General features: G+C 40.0%; 2 protein-coding genes across 4 annotated transcripts; one reads left to right on the forward strand and one right to left on the reverse strand.

The window, feature by feature from the left end:
- Positions 1-535: 535 nt before the first annotated feature.
- afg1la (AFG1 like ATPase a) lies at positions 536-11,497 on the reverse strand. The gene is made up of 13 exons (XM_005926126.2): positions 11,345-11,497; positions 10,791-10,996; positions 9,043-9,094; positions 8,847-8,948; positions 7,493-7,623; positions 7,299-7,398; positions 4,660-4,718; positions 4,504-4,586; positions 4,332-4,402; positions 4,138-4,238; positions 3,256-3,396; positions 3,056-3,166; positions 536-1,376 (listed from the first exon to the last, which is right to left on the reverse strand). Exons 1-13 carry the CDS (start codon positions 11,469-11,471, stop codon positions 1,239-1,241), a joined length of 1,422 nt encoding a protein of 473 aa, XP_005926188.1. The 5' UTR covers positions 11,472-11,497; the 3' UTR covers positions 536-1,238.
- LOC102308581 (Scm polycomb group protein like 4) lies at positions 10,919-18,207 on the forward strand. Of its 3 annotated transcripts, none has more exons than XM_005926124.3 (8): positions 10,919-11,187; positions 13,844-14,080; positions 14,446-14,575; positions 14,726-14,926; positions 15,102-15,263; positions 15,359-15,577; positions 15,675-15,820; positions 15,907-18,207. In XM_005926124.3, the coding sequence occupies exons 2-8, from the start codon at positions 13,850-13,852 to the stop codon at positions 16,030-16,032; spliced, it is 1,215 nt and encodes a 404-aa protein (XP_005926186.1). In that variant the 5' UTR covers positions 10,919-11,187; positions 13,844-13,849; the 3' UTR covers positions 16,033-18,207. The 3 variants fall into 3 exon arrangements, with proteins under 3 accessions (XP_005926186.1, XP_005926185.1, XP_005926187.1); XM_005926123.3 differs by lacking the exon at positions 10,919-11,187 and adding an exon at positions 12,767-12,990; XM_005926125.3 differs by lacking the exon at positions 10,919-11,187 and adding an exon at positions 13,174-13,482.
- The last annotated feature ends 282 nt before the right edge of the window (positions 18,208-18,489 follow it).

Below are 18,489 nucleotides of genomic sequence, written 5' to 3' on the forward strand. Positions count from 1 at the left end.
TTGGGATGTGATGGAATTGGATATTCATATTATGAATGTGCACCCAAGAAATCAGCAACTGTGTGATTGTATCATGTCAAAATCTCTGAGGGACGTTTCCAGCACCTTGTTTAATTAATGTCACAGGGGGTCCAACCCAGTACTAGCAAGATGCACCGAATAAAGTTGTTGCCAGTATATTTAAATAGAATAACATGACACAATGAAACTGCGTTTGAATGACTCACTGTACAATACTTTTTCATATGAGCATTAAATCTTATCAGGAGTATTGTTATTGCTAACCTCACTGTCACGTTCAAAATGAATCAGTGAAATGCTGATTAAAAAAAGGACACGAGATCTAATTTATGCAGAAAAACTGTGCTTGCATTGGTAACGCTTTTGTTTGTACAGGAGATATACTCATGTAGTTTTTTTTTTCTTCTCACTTTCACTTCCCACACAGTGCAGTCTTTGTTTCTGTAAGGCTGTGTGCATTATTGTATTTAAATAAACGGAGGATGAATGCAAGCAGAAAGCAGTTAAATATCAACCTACGCCAACACTGAAACGGTTTCATTTGTGGGGACAGATGTACAAAGCTATTGTGCCATATAAGTAATATTCAGCTGACATGGTTTGCTTTTCTTTTTCCGTCTGGCGAATGAAGACACTGATGAAGAGTCAGATGGTGCCATTCATTCTCTGCAGCATCTGCAAAGCTTTCTGAGATAAACATTTCACATGCACAGGCTAAATAAATCACAACTCGAATAAACACACGGCTGCAAATCTCCAAACCAGTCTGCTGCCATTGTATTTAGATGTGTTAAGATCATATACAATTCATTTCATTTTCAAACCGTAGTGTATCTTAAAATAGATCCAATTAAAATGTCCCTTAAATCTTCATCAAAGTCCTTTTGGATTACTTTTCCAAAAGTCGTCCAGCTGATTTCCCACACATCAAAAAAAAGTGAAGTTGGACCTCAAAAATGTCACCAAGTTAAAAGCAATAACTCAAAGTTCATCTTATAAATCCTCCTTAAAGTGCAATGTCGCAATAAAATGATTAGATAAGAATAAATACTCTGCACTACAATTGCACACACGCACAGAGATGAGGAGTTCCACTGGGTTTGTGCTGCATAAGATGATGATGATGAGGAGGAGTGTTCAGTTCTGGGCTGTTACAGGCAGCGAGGAGTGCAGATTAAGGCGCACCAAGTTTGGTAACACTGTTTCCTTTCTAAATGTTACGCCTGTGATTTCATGCTTCTGTCCCCCTCCAGCCAATATTCTTCTGTCTGCATCTCTGTGAGTCGGGACACGGTCCTCTGGAAGGCAAATTTTTCCTCTTCGCCGCTGAAGATGGACAGACTGCTGGCTTCTTCCTGTTAGACATTGGACATGTTACAGTTTACTTACACACGACTTTGGGGCAAAAAAAGCCATTAATCAAATGGTGGCAGTCTAATAAAACGATACAACCTCCTCACTCTCAGATCTTTCATCTTTACATGTTCACACAGATTATTCTATTTTTACACTCGTTCAGTGTTGTATTTATGGGTTTAATAGTTTCCAAATTAGATGCTCCAAAAGTAAAAATTGGATTTTCATGAAGTGGAAAATAAAATCTGTGGAACCACTAACTTGAATAGATAAATTTTAAGTTAGTATTTCTATTTTGGTAAAAATTATTTCTATGGTAACATGCTTCATCTCTCTTCTGACACAGGAAACAAAACAACCTGTAGTCTTAAATGCTTTTAATTCTTGACTAAGCTACTTAACTTTTACAGACCTAAAGTTAAGTTTGCAAATCTCATAAACCAGCATTTTATTCACAATAGAGCAAACCAACCATATCAAAGGTTTAAACAATGAAAACGTTCAGTGTGAAGAAAAAAAGAACTCATTTTGAATCTGAAGCGACGGCACCATGTTTATCACTGTGTAGCAATCTCTCTTCTTTTAACAACAGTTTGCAAACATCTGGGAACCGAGGAGTCCAGCAGGCTTTTGGGAGAGATATGTTGTCTTATATGCGATGTGAGCCTTTGGTCCTTGTGGGCAAGCATTGTGTTGCTGAAATAGCCGAGACTTTGTTTAGATGGGAGCACATGCCTTTGGGCCCTGAAGATCACAAACATCCAACATTGATACAAAACTGTACCATCAACCCCCAAACGGTCATTGCACATGGCTGCCCCTCCCTCAGCCTGGTTTTTCCTTCCCACTGTCACCAAGGGGGTTCACTTGATTGTTGGGGTTTTCTATGTATTACGGTAGGGTCTTTACTCTATAATATAAAGCGCTTGGTGGCTGCTGTTGTGATTTGGTGCTATAAAAATAAAACTGAATTGAGCTGATTTTTAGCCTCGTCTCTTACACATGGACCTTCAATTTTACATTCAAGGTCATTATTCTGAATTTTTCTACAATTTGTGGGTTTTTTTGCAGATCTCTGCCCATCTTTACTTTTGAGAAACAGCCTTTCTAACACGCACTGTTTATACTCAGTCATGTTACCGACGTGTTGCTAATAAACATAATTAGCTGCAAATGTTCCTTCCAGCGTTCTTTTTAGTATCCCTCACTTTTACAGCCTTTTGTCATCCCCGTGGCAACCTGTTTGAGACATGCTGCTGCCATAAAATTCAACATGAGGTAATAATTTTAAGGAAATAATAAAATGTGTCAGTTTAAACATTTTAAAGTTTTATGTTTTACTGTGAATACGATTTGGGTTTATGAGATTCGCAAATTCTGTTTTAAATGGCATTTCACACAAAAATGTACACATTAATTTCCACTATTTTATGTTACTGATACACTTCAAGGATGGACTTGTATTTTTTCTAATAAAAAAAGGAAGAAGGAAGGAACAAACTGATATACTGGTTAAAATGATTCTTACAGTTTACACAGTATGTGCTGACTTACTTTTAGCTGTGTGCTCTGGGTTTCATTTACTGTCAGCCGTAGGCCACAGAGGCCTTAATCATCTGTGTTTACCACCAAAATTACCCAAATCTGGTTTCTCTGTGGAAACAGAGTCACAGCTTACCCTTTTCAGCCCCAGGTCATCCATAAGGATGTGGCCCTCGTCGTGGCTGTGATCCCCATCTTGTACAAAAATATCCTCCAGCGGGTGATCTGCGAGGATCACCACACGTACCTGAAACGAGACAAATTTAGTGTTAAATTCCCGTGTTTGGTGTTTTAGCGCAGATTTAATGTGCATACAAACAAATGAAGGAATCGTACCTTGTGTTCATAGAGGGCATCCACAAGCGTAATGAGCCGCCTGGCTTGAGTTTTTTTGTTCACGGTCAGCAAAGGAATGTGTCGAATGAAGACTGTGTCAAACAGCCTGGATATCTCTAGGTAGTCACTCGCTCCTAAAGGCTGGAACATTTATATTCAAACATATGTATGAGGTGTCCACAAGCAAGACTTCCCGCACTGGTTTGAGTCATTTTTTCATTTCCATAAGTTTTTCACCAAACTACACTTTGCATAAAATGTTTACTAGAAACTTCAGACTCTGCTGCTTTGTATTAGTCATTTTCTTTCTCTTGAGCATAAGCAGAACCAAAAGCGAGTCAGTCGTTTAAACAGACCCCTTTCATTTCCCATCATTGTGAAGGAAACCAACTAGACTAAAATGCAGGGAGAGGTACATAAAATAAAATACATCTGAATTTATTTGATGTGACGTTAAAGCAATAAAAACTGGTGCAGTAAACATCTGATAACAAGTGTTCGAGGGCTTTGCAGCAGGACTTTGTCATCAGTATGCAGAAAACCAGTCATACTGCAACTCTGAAAACACACACAGCTGCACGTTTTTACTAGCAATGGGAAACTAGTAGCTCAAGATTGTGGCGAGTGGTTTGCAAATTTGAAGGAAAAAAAACAAAACAAAAAATACTGCACTCTTGTGGTTGAGCATACCATTGATTTCCCTTTTTAATAATAGACTTCTGATACAAAGTCAAAACAAGCCCAATTTGTGCCATAAAATAAAGAAAACTCCTTTTTCTCCCATATTAAACCTGCCATACCACATAATCTAAAAATAAAAGATGACAAACAGTAAATATAACATATGATCCATCACACAGTGTGTCTGTAAAAGAGACTCACTCTATCACAAAGCTCCTCAAACGTACAGTCTGCGATGGTCCCGCACGCTTTGTTCAGACGGACTTTTCTGTTGTGGACGTTCAGAACTCTTGGTCGTGTTACTGCAGAAAACATTATGTTCAGCACTTTATATAATGAGCAGGTCATCAGTAAAATGCTGCAGTGACAGAGTGCTATTTTGAAAGCAGACTTACTGTCATTCTGTTTAAAAGACAGCTCGTCAAACATTTTATCGAGGGTCGTTTCTGCATCAGGTTCACTGGAACTGCAACAGATGTAACAGGGAAACATTAAATAGGAAAAACAGTGCAAACCACACAAAACAAAATCATCCCCCTGTCTTGTTTTACAGTGAGCATTTCTTACAGGAAGTAGAGTTTTCCAGATGAGGGTCTATTCTGTTTGCGGTAGTCAATCCCAGAGTCCAGGCGAAGAGTATGGCAATATTTCTGCAGGAGGAAAACAAACATTTTACAGATAAATACTGCGATGCCTCAGCAGCAAAAGGTGACTTCACTTTACCTGCAACACTGCAATAAAAGGCACAAAGTTGACTCTCTGCAGGCCGTTTTTATACAAGTCTGAGAAAACAGAAAGAAAAAAACATTGTCACATTTGCTGTTATCTGGCATACATCTAAATGGCTTTCAAAGTGTTATAGAAGACCGATTACGCTTTCTTGTTTTCTGTAATTTGTAGCCTCAAATCACATTTAAGCTTGTAAACGTGGTCAAGATGACCTGATCATGTTCAAACCAAGCGTCAGAATGAAGAAGAGGGGGGACTTAAGCGACTATGAATGTGGTGTGGTTGTTGGTGCCAGATAGGCTAGTCTATTTAAGAAACTGCTGGTCTCCTGGGATGTTCCCACACAATCATCTCTAGGGTTTACAGAGAATGGTCCAAAAAAATGAGAAAATATGGCATGCGCAAATTCAGTGGGTGAAAATGCCTCATTGACTCAGAGCTGACTCAGGTCACAGGAAAGTGGCCAGATTGCTTTAATGTGACAGGAAACTCAAATAACCACTTGTTACAACGAAGGTATGGAGAAGAGCATTTCTGAGTGTTTCTATCGCCTCTGAGGAATATTTCCAGCACCTTGTTGGATCTCTACCACGAAGAATTAAAGCAGTTCTTTCCAACCTCATACTACCAAGCTGTACCTAATAAAGTGCTTGGTGGGTGTATACTCTATACTGTTACAATTTAATTCGGATATCGAGGTCACTGGATGTAAAATTAACCCCTGTGGGTTAAAACGCTCTCAGTTTCCAACAGTTTCTTTTTACTCTTGGCTCTCTGTGGTGTCAGTGTGAGCAGATACTCGTAACATCATCGATTCAGGCTCCTAACATTATGGATTTAGCCACAAAACAGCTCAGCCCACTTGCTGTCCAAACCTTGTGCTTGAAAGGGTCAGCCAGTAAGAAGAAAGCTGGCTTAAAAGGAGGGCGAAGTGAGGTAAAATGACTCGTTTTAAACAAATGATGAATGAGTAAGACAAATAACAGTTTGACATAGCATAACTGTTACAAATTTTAAATACAGTGGTCCCTCGTTTATCGCGGGAGTTACATTCTAAAATTAACCCGCAATCGGTGAAATCCGCAAAGAAGCCAGCTTCATATTTTACAATTATTCTAGATGTTTTAAGGCTGTAAAACCCCTCACTACACACTTTATACACTTTTCTCAGACAGGCATGAAGATTTTCACACTTTTCTCTCTTGTTTAAACACCCTCAAAGTTCAAACCTTCATAGAAAAATAAGTCCAGTATTGTAGAATGAAACCAAAGATCAAACCCTGTTTTCAGGTCCAGAACATGGGAATAGAGCAGCTGCGAGAGAATTCAACATTAATGAATCAGTGGTACGGAAGTGGAGGAAGCAAGAAGGATGAGTTGAGATAAGTTTGACTTATCTGACTGTTTGGTTTCGCCTAATGTGCCTTATATTCCAAAAAATACGGTAACTTCTACCTTCCTTAACCATGTCCAGAAGTCCTACTTTTTATGCGATGGATAGCATCTTCCTCTGCCTTTTGGGAGCTACCGCAGGCGCCTTTGACGGTGCAAAACGTTTTATCGACATTGTTGTGTTTGTTGGGGAGAAAACTTACAAACATACAGTACAGCACTTCAGAGTCACACTGCTAGCGATCGAAGATTTATGTAAATTTGACAAGCTGAACGCATTCTGTACTGGACAGGAGACGCAGCACGAGTTTGATTGACAATAATAATAACTTTATTTATAAAGCGCTTTCAAACAAAGTGCTGTACAATTAAAGAGATAAATAAAATAAAAGTGATACATAGCAATACAGGTAAAAGACACAATACAAGTTAAAAACAGTAAACATTTAAAAACTAAAAGCCATAGAATTAAGACATGTAGGATAGGGTGAACAAATGTGTCTTCAACTTAGTTTTAAAAACCTCCACAGAGCATGCCTGCCAAATATCTTGAGGGAGGTTGTTCCACAGAAACAGGGCACGAAAAGAAAAAGCACGCTCTCCAATTGTCTGTTTTCTGGCTCTAGGAACTTTTAAAAAGGCCAGAGTCCTGAGATTGTAGAGCACGAGATGGGACATAAAGGTGTAAAAGGTCAGAGAGGTACGAAGGTGCCAGTCCGTTTAAAGCCTTGTAGGTGAGCAGCAGGACCTTAAAATCTGCTCGAACCTGACAAGGTAGCCAAAGCAGAGATCTAAGAACAGTGGTAATGTGCTCAAATTTCCCAGTTCTTGTTAAAATGCGAGCAGCTGCATTTTGCAATGGTCTACAGCCAATCAGGACGCAGAACACAATGTGCTGTAACAACAACAAAAATAAAAAGCATGCAAAATTGCACAAAATAAATAAATAAATAAATAAATCAGTGAAATAGCGAGGCCGCGAAAGGTGAACCGCGTTATAGCGAGGGACCACTGTAACACAATATTTATTATTGCAGTTGTTTTTGTCAAATGATGTATGCACATGTTTACTTTAATATGATGAATAATTTCCTGAATGTGATTATAGCTTATACATTTCTGATTACAATCCCATAAGATTGTGCTTTAAAGGCATTATTTGTTTTTTTTATGTAAACCAAAGGAGTTTTAAGCCGTGTTAAGAACACATTTATAATCATATTACACTAGACATTACTTACCTACAGGCGGACGATTAGAAGTAGCCACAACAACAACACCGTTTAGAAACAGATTCTCAAAAAGCTGCTTGAGAATCATGGCGTCTGCAATATCAGTGACCTGAAATGTGGGTAACGCACAACAACATGATTGTTACATGAGGTTACATGTTATAGAGACTAAATGTTTTTTTTCCAAGATGATTTAAAAGTACCTGAAACTCATCGAAGCACAACAGACAAGCCTCCTCACTGATTTCCTCTGCAACCGGAGCAATGGGATCATAAGACTTGGCCATTTTTCCTGCTTTCCTTTTTGGCATGCTCTGTTTCAGCCGATGAATCCCTGTAGATTGAAAAGATAAATGCAGTTACTGTTAATCGTAAGTCTGTAAGAAGAGACAAATACAGATCCCAGAAAAACCAAGTGGAAAATGCAAACTACCACATTCTTACAATATTATAATATTAAATATTTTATGTATAATAAGCATGCAATAGGGTTAGGGTAACATATATTGTTTTGCACAAGACTCTTTCTCTTCTATATGGCTTTCTGCACAGGATATTGGACAAAGTTGCCATTATTAAATAATTGTTTCTGCACAACTTTCTCTCACATCGTTGTGCAGGAATTTTGCGCCCTCCTCTTTACAACATACGTTTCGTTCATTGAGGTTTGTGGGGTTTTTTGTTCATTCCCAACCCTCTTAATGTCCCACCACAATATTTCAGTTAGCGTGAGGTCTGGATCATTACAACACTGATTCTTGTCTTCTTCAGCTGTTCTGTTGCAGGTTTCCTGGTGTTCTTGGGATCGCTTGTTCTTGGTCCAGTTTGGACCGAGCTTTAGCTGTTGGACAGATGGCCTCACATTTGACTCTAAAAGGCTTTGTTATAAAGATGAATTCACGGTCAGCTCAATGAGCACAGTGCCCAGGTCCTGTGGCTGCAAAGCAAGCCCAAATAATCACCCCTCCACCGCTGTGTTTACAGTTGTTATGAGGTGTTTGTGCTCATATGCTGAGTTTAATTTGCTACTTACCCTCTTAATTGCTATGGAAGCAGTAAGGCTGTACTTAGAGTCCTCTTAAATCTTTCGTTTCACATGACTGTATGTGAAGTACTGCTTAAACTGGAGGAAATACTACAGTATTTCAAAGGTAAATGTTTTGAATCTCCACAAATCAAATCACAGAGAAATAAATTTAAAAAACAAAACTGTGTCTCATGCTAGAGCTTTTACCATTAGTGACAAGTGGATTTTCGTAAATACACAAAAATCCTTACACAGCTACGTTTAAGTGGCAGGAGTGGCACGATATATCCAAATGGATTATGTACTGATGTAGAAAAAAAAAATATTTGCAATCTTCTTTAACGGCACAGATACAAGAGACTTGATTTATCTGGAACAAAACTCCAGTATTTCTTTTTGCCAATAAAACAAACACACCTTATCTTCCCCCACATGTTCACTAGAAGCAGAGAAAGTCCAAAGTTGCATTGATAAACACAGCTCACCCCCCTTTTTCTCTTAAATGCAGCTTAACTAACAACTCTACTCACTTTTATGCACGTCTAACATAAAACCATGGAAATGAACCCTCTTTTTGTTCTCAGTCTCCACATATGAATAAAACATGTCCATGACCATCGTTTTCCCCGTGCCTGAAACAAACAAAACAAAAAGATCTTCTGAGTTTGGAAAAAATCTTAATTTCATTACATTGAGATATGCAATTCTGTGAGTTCCATGGCTTACCAACATCACCGTAGATGTAGTAACCTTTGGGAGGCTTTGGTTTTGTGAAAAACTAAAAGATGCAGAGACAAGTAAAAATGAGCAAAAATCATCATTATAAACTAATATAGACAAATAGATGGCAAATTATTTAGGAATCTTTCACTAATTCCTTTTTTTAAAGTGTGACCTGAACAAAGCATGCCCAACACACAGGCTTTTTTTTGAAGGAATCACACCCAGTAAGAGCGCAAGTTATGTCAACAAAGCCTACAGCTGATGAGACTGAGTAAGAAGATAAGAGAAACACTGCAGAGTCAAATTTTAAAAAGGCATGCTGCTGAAATTATCAGCAAAGAAGATGAAGCATGAAAGAGAGCCGCTCTTACGTTCCTCAGATTTATGTCACACAGTGGTAACCTGACGAATGTGAAAAACAGAGCACAGGCAGGGTGGAGTGTGTTGACAGGATGGACAAGCTGGACCAGAAAGAGTACATCAGAGGGGCAGCTCAGGTTGAGCAGTTTGGAGACAAAGTTAGAGAGGAGAGGCTGAGATATTTTGGACATTTGCAGAGGAGGGACAGTGGATATATGGGATGAAGGATGTTGAATATGGAGTTTTAAGGCAGGGGGAAAAGAGGATGACCACAGAAAAGATTCATGGATGCAGAGGGTTGGTGTGACAGAAGAAGATACTAGGAGCAGGGTGAGATTTAGGCAGATGATCTGCTCTGGCAACCTCTAACTGGAGGAGCAACAGAAGAAGATGAAGACAAAGTACTAAACTGAAAAACCACGTTTCACAAGTCATCATTAACACTGGACTTTCTGTGTTAATGTTTTTGAATGTGAAACGGTCACATGTAGAGCAGCACAGTGGTGTAACTGTTAGCACTGTTGTACCCTGGGGCCTTTTCAGTTTAATGCATAGTTATTTATACTGCACCAAATCAAAAGAGCAGTCACCTCAAGGCACATATTACATAGTAAGACACAGTTTTCATGTGCTCAAACGGCTTCTCTCCGGGTACACCAGTGTCAAGTGGGACTGGCTCCAGTGCCTGAATTGAATAAGCAGAAAATGGATGGATGGATAGATGGACAGGAAATAGGGAAAATATATGAAATTTATGGTAGGTAACATGACCAAAGGGACCCCTGTATATATAATCCATCCATCCTCTTTCACTTATCCAATTCAGGGTTGTGGCCAACCCCAGCTGCCATAGTTGAGCACAGGGCTAACACATGTGAGCTACCACTCACATGCACACCTATGAACAATTTAGAATTACTGGTTAACCTAACCCCGCTAGGAAGCCGAAGTACCCAGAGAAAAGATACACAGACACGGGGAGAACATGCAAACCCCACACAGAAACGCTCTGGCAAGATGGTGGATTCAAAGCTAGGACCTTCTTGCTGTGAGGCAACAGTGCTAACCCTCCCTCCACTACAGCCACCTACCTGAGTACCTTAGGTCTGAATACCTAAGTATCCTTATGCAAGATGCCCCATTCATTGGAGTGTGAATGCTACACAATAACAGCATTTTATTACTCCAAAACCTTTGTGATACTCTGTGATGCAAAAACACTTCATAATTTGGATAATAACTAAGTTAAAGGCTGAGTAAAGTTGGACAAATGTAAAGATTAATCTCTAATATTGCCAACATTGTAAACCACGTTGCTCTGCACTAATATTCACTTAATATTATTATATTAATAATAATAACAACATAAGTTGGGGCATGCTTCTACCTACCCTGGAGAAGACAGATGTCGGGGTGTTGCTGTATCCTCTCAGAGTTTTGTGCAGCTCGTCCAGTTTCTGCATCACTGCTTTCTGGTGCTCATCCTCCCGCAGCGTCCCATCTCTGATCAGCCCGGTGTAGTGATCCAGGGGGCCGCTGAAGCCGGCGGCGCTAACACCGCTCTCCTCCTCCGCCTGCCGGACTTTCACAGAGTAGCCTTAAAAACCGTAACAACACGCACGTTACCGATAAGTTAGCTCTCCGCAAAGCTTTTAGACCACTACGACAACGATTTTTTGGGTGACTCGGACAGTAACGATAACGTTGCTCTGGTGGGCGAATAGGAAGAATTAGCGGGTAACGACTCTGACAGCTCAAAGGGCAGGAAAAACCGACAAGCATAACAAGGTAAGTTTGAACAAAACCTCAAAAATATGCATTATGCCAGGTTAACGTGGAAAAGCGTACACTAACTAATTATGTTAAGTAAAAGTAGGACAAGGTTATGATTAGAGCCGCGGACGGTTACTTTAAACAGTCTAAACTGACTGAAAACAAACCTCACCTCTTCTGTGGAACTCGCTGAGAGATTTCAGCAGCTTTCCGGAGGAATGTTGCTCTTTAAAAAGAAGCCTTAAGCCCAAAGAAGCTGAGGGTGACATCTTCATAGACAGCGGTACGCGCGCCGCCATCTTGAATTCAAATTCTGTCAATCAAACTTTATTAGCAATGACATTTTCTGTCGTTTTTCGGCCAACAGGAGGCGACAATTCACCATGCCAGATTATTTAACAGCACCTTTCATTATATACTGTCCGTATAAAAATAAATACGAAAAACGTAAGTAAAATAATATTGCATTTTAATTATGCGTAGTAAATGTGCTATTGCATCCTAAAAATACATTTTCAAAGGCTATATTATTATTGCGTGTTGCCACTTCATAATGTTATACACTTAATACATCTCTGGGGTTTCGGCTAGTAGTCAGGCAAAAGAAGACCTCTAAAAGCATCACTTTCAGCTCTGGGAAATTGCGTGTTGTTCGCTATAATTACTTAATTTAAAAATGTATTGCTAGATAATTTCTTGAATAATTAAAAAAAAACTAATTTGCCTAAATCTCACGCTGCACGCACACCTGATTTGTCCTCTGTGACTGTAATATCAAGTGCAGCAGTATCATTGACTTCACTGTATGACTGTAGGGGGTAAATTAATGCCAGATATAGTCTTTCTTCGCCCACCCGGAGTAAAAAAAAAAAGGGAAAAAAGGCGTTTATTCAAATTAATGAGTAATACATTTGAAACACAAAATGATAAAACATGCGATCTTCACAGCAAAAATCCACATGGAATTCTGTAAAATCTTCCTATTTTCACAATAAGATTTTAATGTTAACATGATTATTTTGGACAGCAGCTATTTATTTTATTCACTGTAACATATCACAAAAAAATTTCCTGCAGCTCCAGCAGCTCCCTGGTGTTGTTTTTACAAACAGAAAGCCCAAATATATTCAGCGTGCTCTCATGCATAACAAAGAAAAGCCCTGATTCCTCTCATCTGGAAAGCTCGAAGCAGGAATTTTTAAAACATTTTTTTATAATCTGGGTCATTTTTACTTAAGAACATGACTAAGATGATCATTTTGATAGACGTTATAGGTTGATGAATTTATCAACAATTCACCAAAGATCTAAATATAATTTAAGTATAAACCATTTAAAAGCTCACAATAACGCTGAAACAAAAAAAGAAAAGAAAAAAAGAATCGTGTTAAAAATAAATAAATAAATAACAGATATTTAATTTTTATATCAACTGACAGATGCAAATCTGTCTTGGGTCTAATTGTGCCTCCGAAGCACTGAGCCTGGGTTGCAGACAAAACATGGCAGACAACTGTCAGGGCTTACAGGCTTGTTGCCATGACAACAGAGGAGCACTTCTCCCTCTCTCTCCGTCTCTCTGTCTCTTTAATGCACACACACACTGTCACTCGCTCTCTGTCTGTCTCTGTTGTACACACACACACACACACACACACACACAAACACACACACACAAGCACACAGACATATATACAGTATTACAGTGGAATCCGCCTTGCTCTGAGATCTGTGCTCTGCTACTGGTAGCAGAAGAAAATATAGGAACCACAGCACGGAGCGTAGGGATACTCCACATCTTCACATCTGCTTTGGATGGTGAGTGCCTGCTGACCGGTTATTGTTTGTTTACATGCTGCATCCTTTCACAAATCTCTTCAAAATACATTTGGAGGCATTGCAAATGGCTTCTTTCCGGTTAGTTGTGCTGCTGCTGGGGGGGGTGGGGGGTATTTCTTTTATTTAGTAGCTGCTTCTTGTTTCCTTTCTCTTATTTTAAGAATAGGCTGGAAGCTGTCATGATAATGGTAATTCATAGCTGGGTAGCCATGGTGAAGTCAATTTCCCCCCCTCCCTCTGCCACTGCTGAATGCATTAGTCTAATGAGATGTCTGCAGCCTGTGTGCCCAGGAGCAGCAGCAGCACAGCAGCAGCAGCAGCAGCAGCGGTGTGTTAACCAAAGGGAGACTAAGGGGGGCAAAAAAGCAAGATGGCTTTTCCTGCACTGCATGGGATTTAACTTTGTAGTTGCCTTTAGGCTCCTGGGACTTAAAACAAAAGGTTGTGGGCTTTCACAATAGAAGATAGCAGGTAATAGTCACCCCTCCCTCTCTCAGGTTTATTAGTGTGTTACGAGTGCAGGATGGAGGTGCTGTTTCCACCACGGCACATGCATGGCTGCCTTTGTGTGTTGTTTGATTATTATGGTGCTCAGCTGAATGCTGTTTCTCTCAGCACATTGCTCGGCTGAGTTTTCTGCAGGCTCCTAGTGTTTGGATGTTACTGTTGGTACACCTTTGCCAATTGCGTCTGCTTCCTCTGAATTCATGCTAATGCTGCACTCTAGTATGCAGCGGCTACAGAGGAGTATTGATGTGCAACTAAAGTGCATGTTTTCAATGCGTTGCCCTTGCCCTTGTTTGAGCTCACTCATTGTTTCCTTTGTGTCCAGCTACAAATGAGCTTACCTGCAGTGACGGCACAGAAATCAGACGGCAACAACGGTGAGATGCAATCAGCTGCAGTGGCTCCCTCCTTCATTCCCAGCCAGGCGGGGAAGATACCGGGCAGGAAGAGAGGGAGACCTCCGCTCCGCAATGTCGCCAAGATGGATTTTCCTAATCGCTACCCTGAATCGCTCCCTCCACTCAAAGTGCCCAAGAAGAGGGGGAGAAAGCCGGGCTTCAAGGTCAGCCAGATGGGAAAGGGGAAGGGGGGCTGGTGGATGAGTTGTAGTGTGTGTGGGTGCAGTGTGTTTAAAAATACATGTGTACACAGACAGGGAGACTCCATGCCCTTCAGATTTTGTGGGATCCCAGCATAAACAGAGTTGGAGTTAACATCTGTGAGGCTTTGTTCTGTTGTGTTATGGAATTATTTTTTAGCCTAAAGAGGACATTATTATCAGCACATTTGTTTTCTTTTCATACAGGCCAAAGCATGAAAACTACAGTGTTAAACAATCCTAATCCTCCCTGCATGATTTAGTGTGCATAAATAAATGATATTTCCAAAACAGACATAGCAATACAAAACCCCCTTCTTCCTCTCCAGCTCAAACCCAGGATGGTGATGACACCACTGGCTATTTCGCCACCCAGCAGCACCCCAGAGCCCGATATGAGCTCCATTCCTCAGGATGCTGCCACCATCCCCCACTCTGCCACGCCCCAGGTGCTCACAGGTAAAATACAATACGCTGTTAATCCCACTTAAGAAGCTTTAAAGTGCTTCTCTGTTAGCTTAAAGACAAAAAAGCATATGATCTCTTTTTTTCCCTTATGTTTTTCTGCTATTTCTCCTTTCCTTCATTTTCTTCATTTGTGTTTTCCAGTCTGTATCTACATCAACAAGCAGGCGAACACTGGGCCCAACCTGGACAGGAAGAAGATCCAACAGCTTCCCGACCACTTTGGGCCCGACAGACCCTCTGTGGTGCTTCAGCAGGCCGTTCAGGGCTGCATCGACAGTGCTTTCCAGCAGAAAACGGTGTTCACTCTCCTCACGCAAGGCTACGGAGGAGAAAAAATATCAGGTGTTGTACAAAGACCCCCTTCAGGTGTTGTTATCTGTTTGTTTAATAGCTTCTTTAGCACACTCCCTAAGGTGTTACTGAGAGAGAAAAAAAATATTAAAGGTTTCATTGTCTGACTTATAAGAAACTTTTGTCTAAGCTGCATTTCAAGTGGTCTTCTGTTTTGCTCTTCCAGCCACATTTGATGGGAAGCAGCATCTTCTGAGCCTCCCCGTGGTGAACAGCATCGACTATGTGCTTCGTTTTCTGAAGAAGCTCTGTCGCAGCTTGCACTGTGAAAACCTTTTCAGTGATCAGCCCATTACACAGCACAGCGGTGGCTCCTACCAGTCAGATGGTACTTCCAAATTAAGTTCTTGAACTAATATAAACAAATACTTTGAATCTGTGGGGGATTTTTATCACTAACAGAAGTCTCCATCATTTCTTTAGCTGAAACATCAATGGCTGATGACTACCATTTAGACCAGTCAGATGGCAAACGCTACTCCGTTGACCCTGGCGATTCCGCTTTCAGCTCCATAAGTTCGTCCTACTCACCAAAGTCCACCTACGGGTTTCGCTCTTCACAGCAGTTCTCTAATGGCTCAGCCTCCATGTGCAGGCAGTCATCCACCAGCCCAAACGCGTTCCCGGAGAGCAACAGGACAGGTATGACACCATCAAGAGATAAATCAAGCATTGATGCGGCCTTTATTTTTCTGAGATACAAAAGTAACTCTCCATCTTTCATTTGTTCTTTCTTGAGGTTATAATGTGTCTTCAGAATCGCAGGAGTCCAAGGCTCCGCCCAATAAAGACCCATCCACCTGGTCTGTGGAAGATGTTGTATGGTTCATCAGGGATGCAGATCCCCAGGCTCTAGGTCCTCACGCAGATGTCTTTAGGAAACATGTAAGTGTTATGCTGCTGATTTACCTGGCTAGACTAAACCTCAGGTCCTCACTGAGTTTCACACCATCTTCCTCTGCCTTTCACAGGAGATAGATGGAAATGCTTTGTTACTCTTAAAGAGCGACATGATCATGAAGTACCTCGGACTCAAGCTGGGGCCGGCCTTGAAGCTTTGCTACCACATCGACAAGCTTAAGCAGACTAAGTTCTGAAAACTGACTACAGTTTATTAACCTCTTAAATCCAGCAGGATATTTGAGGAAGGTCACATCTGGGGAAGGCAGGTCTGTTAGCCAATGGGAAGAAAGTAGAGTCATGAGGTGTGCCACTTCATTTAGAGTTCCCGGAAGTAAGGTGCATCTGTTCCTTATCTGCCCCAAAAGTATAAAAGCAAATCAGTTATATGAACTACTGAATAACTATATTGTTTCAGTCTTTCATTTATCTCTATCATAAAAGTTGGTAACTTTAGCACTTTAACATTAGCAAGGTCACATCACAAGACCGTATCCATCTAAATTCTGTACATGTTAGGTTAACTAGTATCACAGATTAGTTTGGTTCTTACATCGTAAAAATCTGCACATATTGATTTTTTCTTTAAAGTTTCTATATCAAACATGATAATGAGCATCATTTAATAAACTTATTATTCATTTGGAGTTATTTTTATGGTCACCATATTCAGGTCAACTTAAATCTTTTAACTCCAGTTTTGGTCTCCACCACCTCCTAAAACACTAGATGCTCCTTTTTGTTCACTGTTGGGCTCCTAATTCTGACTGTCAGCCCTTTAGTGCTGAGCAGATGAAGTATAAATGGGTTGTTGAGAGACTCTTCACTCAAATCTGTAGTGGCAAAAAATGACGGTATGAAAAGAAGAAGCTACTTTCAGCTACTCCCTTATTCACAAAGTTTCTCCACGTGTTTGTTTTTTTACACCAGATTCCCTTCCTGACATCCTAAGGCACCTAAGGGATTTGTGTCTCCTTCCAGGATTAAACTGGGGATCTTTAAGTTGTTAGGTGACTGCGTAAACCACTGCACTATGCTATGAGATTGACCCAAAATAGCCAGACAACTAAACAATAAGCAAACACTGTGTAACGGTAAATAAAGCCAAGAGGAGCTGACGATTCAGTCGCTGCATCCATTGTGCACTACAGCCAACCACCTCATACTGATTATAAAACACGCGGGGGCAGAGAGACTCGAACATTTTGACTTTGAACTGGTGCACCTCAGACCTGGACAGCTTACTCCCTCATTGGCTTACAGAGCAGAAATTTTGCTAAGTTTCCCAGAGCTACGATTCATCCCTTCCTCTTGTCTTATGTCTGGCATAAAGTTTGATCTAAACCCATCATATTGTGGAATACATCCTTCATACGCATTGTATAACATATTTGTAATCATTAAAATCTCTTTTGTCCCACAAACCTTCATTGGCAGAACATCTGTCTGCTGCAGATTATATATACAGTATATCCGTCATCAGACAAGCAATGTATAACAGAAAACACTTTATACCTTAAGAAAGTCTCATTTTGTCAAATGTCACTATCAGATCTCGTTTTCTCGTTTACCAAGCTGAAAAAACATATCTACGAGTGTATTTAAAAAAACGGTGCATTAAAGACTACGTCGCTTTTTGATTGAGAGATTTAGAAAATCATTTTTGATACTATTTTTTCACATTACTGTATGACAAAAAAGTAATGTTCCCATTGAATTTGCCTTTCTTTTTTAATTATAATTTTCATATTAAAAACAGTACAGCCTAACAAAAACAGAACAATAGCCTACACAGAAGGACAGCAGCTCTCTTGTACATACACATATAAAGAAAAGCGAGAGCTTTGTGAACGTGATATATTAATGTTTTAATATGCAAGATTGTTACACGCCGCCTATCTCCATAGCCTCTTTATGTACAGTCATAAGAACTTTTTTTTTAAATTATATGTTTCTATGTTTTTATTGAGCATCAGTGTTGATACACAAATTGTCAGAACACACGAAACACTTAAATGTTATACTGAGAAAACCCAAAAGGCCATGTAAATGGGTATATAAGATGATATTGCTTTTGTATACCACTTTTGGTGTACAGTATGCATCCTTTTTTAATCAATTAACCTTTGTAAGTGAATGCTGCTGTAAAGATATTCCATGTAAGCCATGCCTAGTGAGATCAAACTAAGCTGTTTTATTTTGAAAGTCACTATGAATAAGACTTTTAGAGAAAGCTGAGTGGATCAGTGCTCTATACCGGTGCTAAAAGTTATCAACGTATTCAACTGTTTGCTTTTGTGTTTGTGAGATGTAAAGGAAAACATATGTGTATGCTGTATTGTATGTGAGCATTAAATTAAGAAGTCAAATAACCGGAGGTGATGTTAGAGTTATTGTAACACAATATTCGAAGGGCCTGGTTGCCTTTGGCTTGTAGAACAACAGTTAGCACTAATTTTTGTTTTTTTTTTGCAGCACCCAATCATCCTGAATAGGTGGCGGTTTAAATCTGGGTCCACACATCTGAGAATTATTTTGGCTGGAAGCCTCGTCTGCTCTTCGACACACATGATTTAACAAAGGTGACCTATATCTGTGCCTCTCAAACCGGTGTACAGGGAGCTTCCAGGTTTCTCTGCAGGGCTCTCAAGGGG

The sequence above is a fragment of the Haplochromis burtoni genome, unplaced genomic scaffold (genome assembly GCF_018398535.1).
Source record: "Haplochromis burtoni strain Fernald_Lab_line unplaced genomic scaffold, NCSU_Asbu1 Contig_85, whole genome shotgun sequence".
In the NCBI taxonomy this organism is placed as follows: Eukaryota; Metazoa; Chordata; class Actinopteri; order Cichliformes; family Cichlidae; genus Haplochromis; species Haplochromis burtoni.